At 46.3% G+C, this 9,985-nt stretch overlaps 1 protein-coding gene across 1 annotated transcript in view; it reads right to left on the bottom strand.

Annotated features, from left to right (window-relative positions):
- Positions 1 to 1,061: 1,061 nt before the first annotated feature.
- The window catches only part of Kiaa1549 (KIAA1549 ortholog), a 137,976-nt gene continuing 129,052 nt past the window's right edge, over positions 1,062 to 9,985 (bottom strand). Inside the window, exon 21 of the mRNA XM_047562094.1 lies at positions 1,062 to 8,307. Within this exon, the coding sequence (XP_047418050.1) occupies positions 8,053 to 8,307 (255 nt within the window). The 3' untranslated portion in view covers positions 1,062 to 8,052. The remainder of the gene's footprint in view (positions 8,308 to 9,985) is intronic.

Here is a 9,985-nt window from a genome sequence, read left to right as displayed (position 1 = left end):
TTTTCCAGGTTTCACATTAGGGAAATCAAACATACACCACCCCCCACATTTACTCCAGAATGGGCAGAGGGTGCAGCACGGCAGGAGCTGGAGACCCGGGAGGAAGAAGGTTACTCCAAACGCCGGGCACAAGCCAACAGTTTCCATCAATCTAGAGATCTAACTCAGGCCCTGGCCCCGGGGACCTCTTCTTATTTTCTTTCTACCTTAAGCTGTGCTTGGCAGGTACAAAGTGGAAGAGGAAAGAGCCAGACAAGAAACGCCAATTGTGGTTCAAGTTCATCAACTTGAACCCCAGTCAACTCAGAGTACGGGCCTTGGGCGTGGGACCAGCCTGACCTTCCTTCTGAGCCTCAGCTTCTTCTAGTGACTTCCTGCTCTTCCATCCACTAGAACACGTTTACATTCAGAGCATGTGAGATCTCATAGGGTCTTAAGTCCGACCGTTACCATGGCATTTTTGTTGCTGTTTTTATCCAAAAGCTGTATTTATTAAAACGAAAAGATACGTGAATTACAACTGTTAACAATTGTTTCTTCAGCTAGGTCATAGAGTATTGAAACATGCGACCATTATATATAAATGTATTAATTCATTCGTTTTCTTTCAAAGATTTATTTTTGGTTCTGTCAAATTGGCTTAGATTTCCATAACATGTTATTATTATTTTTCTTAACCTCTTTAAACATCTCTTTTTAAATAACTTTTATTCATTCATTTATGTGGTGCTGAGAATCAAACCCAGTGCTTCACACGTTAGTCAAGCGCTCTACCACTGAGCCACAACCCCAGTTCCTCAAGCATTCTTTAAGGTCTTCTCATACTGTTTTATTTTCTCTAATTATTTTAGGTTCAATTTTCCTTCGGGTTGATCCCATGAGGGCTTATGTTATGCTAGACTTGGAATTGCTAACTGTGGCCTCAATGAGAGCAGGAGCTGTGTGCCCTGAGAGGTGCGACAGAATCTGGCTGTGGGCAGGACCGTATTATCCTGCAGAAGCTGCGTGGGCTTTAACTGTGCCACATCAGTGTGTGTGTGTGTGTGTGTGTGTGTGTGTGCGCGTGTGTGTAAGATGAGGGATGCTGAAGATTGAACTCAGGGCCTTGTGTTTATTTTATGTATTGTGATGCTGAGAGTCAAATTGAGGACCCCTGTATGCTAGGCACACACACTACCATTGAGCTACACCACCCAAACTGTTCTTATATTTTAAAATCACCTTAGGTTTGGAAAAAAACTGCAAAAATTATGTACAGAGTTTCTGTACAGCTTCTCCATAGTTTCCTCTAATATTTAAGTCTTAATACCATAACAGAGCAAAACCAATAAAATACCCTCTATCCAACTGTTAAAACAACAGCAATTCTTTGGATCTCCCCGGGGTTCCTACCAGGGTCCTCCTCTGTTGGTATCACCGACCCAGGATCCTATCCAGGATTCCACATTTCATCTCGTTGCAATGTCCTCCTGTGGTCTGAGCTCCTTCTGCTTTTCTAAGTTGCCAGGGCTTCTCATTTCCTCGGGTTTCACCAAAACTCCAGGTTTACCCTATTACCTTTCAAGATTGTAAGGACTTTAACCTTCTCATTTCTTGCTAAATCTTTTAATTCCAAAATGAATCAGCTCTTAGCAGATGCCTCAATTCGATCAGTGGGTAGCAGAACAGCAGAAGGGTGTGGCGCTGGCGATGTGAGTGGAAACCGATCCCGCAAGTTCCTCGCCGAATGGAATACTTTCAACTTAATTCCTTGGAAAACAAAGGCAGGACTAGGTGTTCTCACCAGGGACACAGATTTAGAGAACTGAAAGGTCACCTCACCCAACTTTTCACGTTTTACAAATGAGAAAACTATCATGTTGCCAAGGAAATAAACAGAAAATATCACTTTGACACCAATTCATAGCATTTATTGACATTTCCATTTCAAATGCTAGGAAAGCTGTAAAAATTGTAAACATGGAAACCAAACACTTGCATAAATTATTTCAAAAAATCTACAGCACATTAGAAAACAGTGCAGCTAATTGAAGGGTAGAAACAGAACCGCCAAGTAGAAGGGAGGGTTCGATTACTAAATCATATACCCATACTGAGATTTAGGTGCCCATTTGAGACCAGCAAATCATGATTGTCAGGTTCAATTTGCAGTATTGATGCCACGGATGGCCCCAATTTTCTCTGCAGTTTCATACATTAATAGTCATGATCTAGGAAAGAGGGTGCGGGAAGAATCAGAAGTACATGGGCCTTCACCAAGGAAGAGATAGGTTGGCACCCCCGGGAAGTCCATGGGGCAACCCCTCCTGTTAACACTAGCCTAATCTCCAGGGTCCCCAGTGAAGCTCCAGAGGAGGGCCAAGTGGAGAGTCTTCTACCCGCAGCTCAGAGCAAATGAGCTAATGCCTAAGATGCGGTTCCTAGTACCTCCCTCCTTCCTCCCCACATCTGCCAGAGGAGCAGACAGGTGTCTGGCCTGACCTCCAACCCATACTGTTCCCAACCTGCACACTTGGGAGTCAAGTTTGAACCTGGTGGACACAAGAAAAGGGCATTCACAATGCTCCGAGTAGTCCGGGAAGAAGGTTCTGGGCAATCGGGGACAGCGAGATTAGAATCATTCCCTTCGTTCCCGGTCCCTTCTACCTTTTAAACACGAAGTGGTGCCAGAGCAGAAAAACCCAGAGACAGAAAGCAAAGCAAGGAGCCTGGATCATTATCTACCCTGTGGGACACCAAATTGGACTAGAGTTTATCAGACGAAGACACTAATGGCTTCTCTCACTTTCTCACTGGTTTCTGCTTGTTTTCAAAGACACTTACTATTTTCATCCTACACTTCAATGCTGCCGTGTCCCCCACCCCTCACCGGGGACTGAACCCAGGGGTACTCTACCACCGAGCTACATCCCCAGCCCTTTTCTTATCTTTCTTTATTTTTGAGACAGGGTCTCACCGGGTTGCTGAGGCTGGCCTCGAACGTGACCCTCCGGCCTCAGTTTCCCGAGTCCCTGGGATTACAGGTGTGTGTCACCATGCCCGGCTCTGCTACACATTCTTGAGATAAAGGATCAAGCGTGCTGTTCCACAAGCGTGGACTGAGTGCTGTACCGCCTCGCGGCGTTCTTCAAGTCTTTTCAACAGTGGACAAAGGAGCTCTAGTTTAAACATCAACAATTCCTCCAAAAATATCAAAAGAAACTGGAAACCTGGGCCCTCCCTGCTCATTAGGTGACAAGTGTCAAGTCTATATGTTTTGTGAGAATGTCACAGTCGTGGCTCATAGAAACACCTCCTGCAGCTGTTGGAGTAAAGGTGAGACCCAAGTTCAATGGACTGGCCATAGGAACGCGTCTGTGCTCACACGGGCCACCCGCAGGCATCCAGGAGACACCCTCGTCCCTGCCTGGGCCCAGCGTGGATGAGAAGACTGGCCACCAGCTTGGAACCTTGCTCTGGAGGTAGAAATGATGTGGCGAGAACTCCGGGAGAGCTGAAGTCAGTGTGGGACTCAAGACCAGGAGTGCCCCTGTCCCAGAACCTAGCCGGCTGTCCTTCCAAGCGTCAAATGCATTCACGTCTAAGGCTCCAGGACGCAAGGGCCAGGAGAGGGGCACTTAATGATTAACTCGTGGAGTACTGCCAACGCAGACCGCCTCTGGGGGACTGGCTTGGTTCCTGGAGAGCTCACGAAGACGTCGCACAAACGCAGTAAACATTGACCCTGTACCCGAGAAATGGGGGACTCATAAAGCGCAGTTCCTCATTTCAGCCCACGCCTTCCCAGCATGCCTCCTGTGCTCTGCAACACACAGGCTCCTGCCCCATAAAATCTGGTTGGCAACAACCCACTCCTTAAGAACCATGTGCCACCAAAATCCACACACACTCTGGCATTAAATAAAATTTGAGGAAAATGCGTAGCTATAAAAAAGCCAAATACATTTATTTAAAATCTGCTGTGCTCCAAAAAGGGTTAATGTTACTGAAAGGCTGGCCATCAAGGTCTGCTCTAAGTGGCAACCCTCTGAATCATTCTTGTCACTATTTGCACACTGTACACTGGACCCTCAGCAGTTCCTGGTCCCCTGCACTCACTCCCCGCCCCTGAGACCTTCATCAGTACATCTCCACCAGGTTGGTCGTCTGCTCACATGTCACAGCAAACACATCCACCAGCACCACCGCCTCCTCTTCAGAATCATCCTCAACGCTGCAGTTTGCCATGCTGCCGCTGTTCAGGATCAAGTTCATTTTCAACGCCAGCAAACACTAATTTCAACACCCTTCCCTACTCCAAGCTCATCCTGTGCATCTCACCACTGGCTGGGACTTGATCTCTCCCCGAGAGCCTATGACTTCCCAACATGCAACTTCCATGACTTCTGAGTACCCAATGCACTTGTGCACTTGAACTTTATGGATCTTTAACCCACGTTATTTTTTTCTCTTCCATTGTTTATACCCATCGGTACCATCTGACTTAGATTCTAATATTTCAGAAGACAGGGCTCCGTGGCTGCTGACCTATTTGGTGTCGGAAGCACAGAAAGGCAGTAGCAGAAAGATAGTTAATTGATGCCCTGTGAAAGGTGTGTGCAGGGGGTGAGTTTAAAACAAAAGGAGAGTGAGGAGCATGAGTCCCACGGGGTTTTGAGTCCTGCTCTGGATGCGTCCGTGTGAACCCTCGCTGGCAGATGATGGCGGTCCCGTCACCCATCCAGGGCATTCGTACAGAGAACGTCCTTCGTTTTCACAGTGCTTGATGCTCCGTCCTCAGGGGATGTCTGCAGATGGGAACACCTCACTTTCTCACAACTTGAGAACCTGGGAGGTGGGCCCGGGAGGCGTGTTCTTGTGGATTAAGGGGAAAATGAAATTCAGAGAAGGAACCTGTCACAGGGAGTTAGTTAAAAAGTCTAACAATCTCCTCTACAATGCTGACTCCAATTTATAGTTTGTTACAACTAGAATTTCTAAAACAGGAAAAAATTACAGACATAAAATTTAAATTTAAATGGAACTCCAAAGTTAAGCATGATCAAACAGAAGGATTTTTTTTTTTTAAAGTAGAGCACGCTAACGGGGTGTCTGAAGACCCACTGGGTGTGGTGCATCCCACAACAGTCAGGACATTGAATTTGGAAACTGGTAAACTACTACAGCAGCTGCTTAGGGGCAACAAGCACAAACCAAGGGTGCCTCACACAACAACCCAGCACTGGCAACTGCAGGACCTGCTCATGCCACCAGCTGCTGGTTATATGTCATCTTTGGTCTTGACTTCTCTTCAAAGGTGTATTGGTTCTAAGAATGAGAGCACAGGCAGAATCCCTTTGCGGCAGTTTGAAAGGCATCCAATCTGCTATTGCAGCCACACCCTTTGAAGCAGAGACCCGTTTTTGCAACACACAGAGGAGGTAACCATTTTCAGGACACATGAGATGCAAAACACTTAGAACACCAAGCAGAACTCCGGGGAGAGAAAGGGTCATTTATTCCATCTGCTGTCACAAGATGTGAACTTACTATAAAGTGTCCATAATAAAACTGCTTGGATATCTAAGCCTTAATATTATAATCAGGAAACCTGCTCTTTCTGAGTGGCATGAAAAGAGGATCCATTTTAGGGACAGTCTGGTATTAAGCCAAGACCAAGAGGTAAGAAATCTAGCCCAGAAGGGGGCCTTCTCTCCTACGCTACTAGGAGCCTTTGGGGACTGCCTGACAAGAGGTTGCCAGTCCTTTATTCGACAGATCTACCGTCATGGTTTGGATATAAGGTGTTCCCTGAAAAGCTCATGTGAGAACCAATGCAGGAATGTTTGGAGGCGAATGATTAGGTTGTGAGCTGTAACCTCATCAGTGGATTAATCCACTTGATGGATTAATCATTTGATTTTGGCAGTACTGCAAATTGAACATGGGGTGTTCTGTCACTGAGCTACATCCCCAGGCCTTTCTATTTTGAGACAAGTTCTCATTAAGTTGCCCACACTAGCCTTGAACTTAGGATCCTCCTGCCTCGGCCTAAGTAGCTGGGGTTACAAGTATGCACCACCAAGCCCAGCTTGAATCGAAACCTGAAGGGACCACTGGTTAGCAACTGCAGGCAAGTGGGGTACGCCTGGAGGAAACAGGCCCTGGGACAGGCCCTTGGGGATTATATTTTGCCCCTGGCTCCTTGCTTTCTCTGCTTCCTGGCTGCCATGAGCTGCGAAGTTTCCCTTCACCACATCCTTCCATCCCGATGTTCTGTACCCTCTTGCTCCCAGAGCAATGGAGCTGGATGACCATGGACTGAAAACTGATAGCCCAAAATAAACTTTTCCTCCTCTAAATTGTTCTCATCAGATGTTTCAGTTACAGCAACAAAAAGCTAACTAACATACTTACCTTTCTGCACCCCTAGTCTTTCAGTGGAATGCAGGTGAATTCCCCAGAACTGACTTTCCCTGCGTCCCCAAACTCTAAATGTGTTCCATAAGCTTAACCAAGAAGGGAGTAAAGCATGATTATGGAACCAATGATTACACTCTGGAGGCTTGTTCTAGCTGTTTCCAGATCCTTAAAACTTGGCGCAGGTACACAGATTTTGATTAAAGCACAGTCCCAAATTCTACCTTGTTATCTGTTGTTTAATCAAAAGTATTAATTCATCTGATAAAAAGAGGTTCAGAGTGGGAATCTCTTCTGTAAGCCTGCATTTCCTGAGTTTCACTCAGGCACCAGAAAACAGAATGTCACTCTCTTTCTGACTATAACGTGGGATGTGGGGAAATGTTTACTTCAGGAGCATGTTTTAAGTGAGATGACCCCCTCTCTCTGGCCCACAGTGCATGAGACAGTTTTAATAGTCACTCAACAAAGTAATAACACAATAAAATCAGAAATGAGGGGGAACTCTCTCCTTTTCCTTGTGGTCTCAAAATTCTTCTTGACACTTCTTGATTCGTTGAAGAAAGTCTGGAATTGGACTCAGTTCCACTTCCAGGTCTTGAACACAGGGAATGGGTTACTAGGGATGGATTCACAATAATTTGGTGGTCCTGGGAATTTGTTTTAAATAACGTCTGCTTACATAAGACTTCTCATTCAAACATAATTTGTGAGCAAGATCACGAGCAAAATGCAAGGATCTACCAGTTAGGACCTCCTGAAAGCCTCATTCTGCAGGACTGGCCTCAATGGTATGTGCTGAAATGGGGGTCCCATTAGGAGGTGCACAAGCCCAGTGATTAAATGGCAAACACAATCAAGGAGGTAAATCTAAATTCTGATATGTATTTTGAATAACCAAATAAATATTAAGCTCTCCCCCACCACTTGGGAGTTGCTTTTTTTTTTCCTCCCCTAGAACAGAATGAACCCTTGGACACATTCTTCCACTGCAAAGCCAAGGTTGCATTTCACAGACACAAAGGCGAAGGGGCCTTGGAGCTGTAGCACCAGAAAAAGGAGGAAGAACACAGGCGATGGCTTCGTTTGGAGTCATCAGGCTCTAGAACTATCATTTGGTTTCTCACTAGTAGCTTTTTAAAAAATCTCCCAACAGTCTTAGTATTCTTGTTGTTAATATTCCTATTAAAATAAGTTCCTATGGAGAAAAAGAGGGAAATCAAGCCGTTAATAAAACGTCTTCAAATCTCTTCTTAGAAAACAAAGCAGCAGGTGCATCGTACACGTCAGTCTGAATCGCTCGGTTCCTTCCAACCCGATGCCATCTATGCATTTTCATCTTTTACCTTGAAAAAGGAGACTTAAGTCATTTTGTTAGCTTAGGTTTACGTTTTGTTTTTGTGAAATGTTGCTGGCTTTTGGCCAAAAGTACACACATTTCAACTGAACCCGAGTGACCACCAAATTGCTAATCTAGAAGAAGTGTCATGAGTTGTTGTATGACTTCTGGCATCTTCTAAAATTGCAACTTGCTCCCTCCCTCAGGCAGGGGCCCAAGGATGCTCATTCCTCCTACAAACACCCACTCAGTTGACTTCCTTTTGGTCTTGCTTCCACGGGAAGCGGATACTGGCCAGCCTGCGGCGAGGCCCATCAGCTGTGGAAGTTCTGCACGGCGCTCTGTTTCTGGGAGAGCCGGAGGAGTTCCTCGCGGATCGCTTTGATGAGGGAGGCTGAGGAGTGGCCAGGCTGGAGGTCTTCCGTGGAGCTGGTGGGGTAACCCAGTCCAGGGCCCGGCAGCCCCCGGTGAGGAAGGTTCCCGGGAGGAGCTGAGGGCTCCCTGCCCGAAGTCCTTGGCACCTGAAACAGCGGTGAAGAAGAATAATCTTGATGTCCGAGCATGTGAGGCTGAAAAACATGGCAAACGTTACTGCACTTCCCACGTGAGGACACCAGGGAACATCAGATTCAAATAGGCATTGGGAACATTCAGGGGCTCCCCCGACCTCCCACCCCGACGCCCAGCCCTCCAGCCTGGCGCCTGCTGCCTGAGTCCCTGTGTCGCAGGGTGTGGAGGGAGTGGGTGAAGCTGGCGATGGTGTGGGACTCCCCGCCACAGGAAACAGGGGGCACCTGGGAGCCGGAAAGACAGGGAGGAGGGGGAGCACCTCATGAAGGTGGAGGTCAGAGGGCAACACTTGAGAGCAGAGGGAGGTAAGACTGGGGCAAAGGGGATGGGAAGAATCACTGCCTCAGCCGGGTCTGGAGTCCTGAGAGCATGAGAACTCATGCTAGGACCATGGAGCCTGAGCCAGATCACAAGGTCACCTTCCATCTTGTCAATCTGTTGTCTCCTTGTTGTTGTTGCTGCTGCAGCGTTGAAGTTCAGACCCAAGGCATGGGGCATGCTAGGCAAGCCCTCTGCCACTGAGCTGTATCGCCTGCCTGCCTATCATCTACATAGCTTCCCATCCATCACCTATCTATCCGTCTGTCTTGAGGTACTGGGTATCGAATCCAGGGATGCCACTGAGCTATTTCCTAAGCCCTGTTTATTTTTCGTTTTGAGACAGGGTCTAAGTTGCCGAGGCTGGCCTGGAACTTGTGATCCTACTGCCTCAGTCTCCTGAGTGGCTGGGATTATAGGTACGTGCCACCAAGGCCAGTGTCTGTCTCTCCATGTGTGTCTATCGAGAGCAATTTAAAGTTAAGTTACACACACAAAAGTAGACAATAGTTCTGCTCATGTTTGCAGAATACAGATTAATTCGGCCTTCATCTGACAAGAACAATTATGCTTTTCAGTGATCGTTTTTCATTTTAAAAATATTCTTCGTATTTTTTTTCAAGTGGAAAAAAGCCTCAGGTCTGTGCACTAAATCAGTGTCCAGGTCAGTGCGGTAAATCTGTGTACTAAAAACCTGAGTGCTAAAAGCGAGGGAGACACGGCCTTCTAGTCCTGACTTATTTATTTCTACATTCCACTTCTCCAAAGAGCAATAAAGAATCCTTCAAAGTGAACATTACTGGATTTGACTCGAAAACCTAAACATGAAACTAAGCAAGGCACAATGAAGGCAGAAAAAAAATGTGTCAATAAACTTCAAGCAAAGCTCTGCAATCTTAAGTCTAACAAATGTCTTTTGGGGAAAACCATATTCTAACATGAATTTACTGTCACTACGTAAAGTGTCTAGTCATGAGAGGGCTCTAGCGCAGCTGCTAGGAAGGTGCAGAAATTCAATAAAAGTGGGAGCATAAAGATAAAGGTAAAACCTAAAGTGGTATTTTGGTTTGTATTTTCCAAACTTCATTAATTTATCCCTAGAGGATATGAAATTCTTGAGAAAAACATTGAAGAGCACTTGGAGAGATTATCTGTTCCCCCACTGAGTGGAGCCTGTGTCTTGAAACCCTGCGACCTGTGCGCTTACTCCAAGACCATCCACACACAGTGGCCAAGGCAGAATGACGTCAGTGAGCCCCAAAGAAGCACAGTGGTGAGATCAGGGCGGTCTACACAGTGATCACACCAAGACCCAGTCCAGATCTTATCTACCTTCAGGTTTAGACTTGCTACTTAGAG

This window comes from Sciurus carolinensis, chromosome 8 (genome assembly GCF_902686445.1).
Source record: "Sciurus carolinensis chromosome 8, mSciCar1.2, whole genome shotgun sequence".
NCBI classification, from domain to species: domain Eukaryota; kingdom Metazoa; phylum Chordata; class Mammalia; order Rodentia; family Sciuridae; genus Sciurus; species Sciurus carolinensis.
The sequence above is the reverse complement of the archived record's forward strand: the minus strand, read 5'-3'. Positions and strand labels throughout refer to the sequence as shown.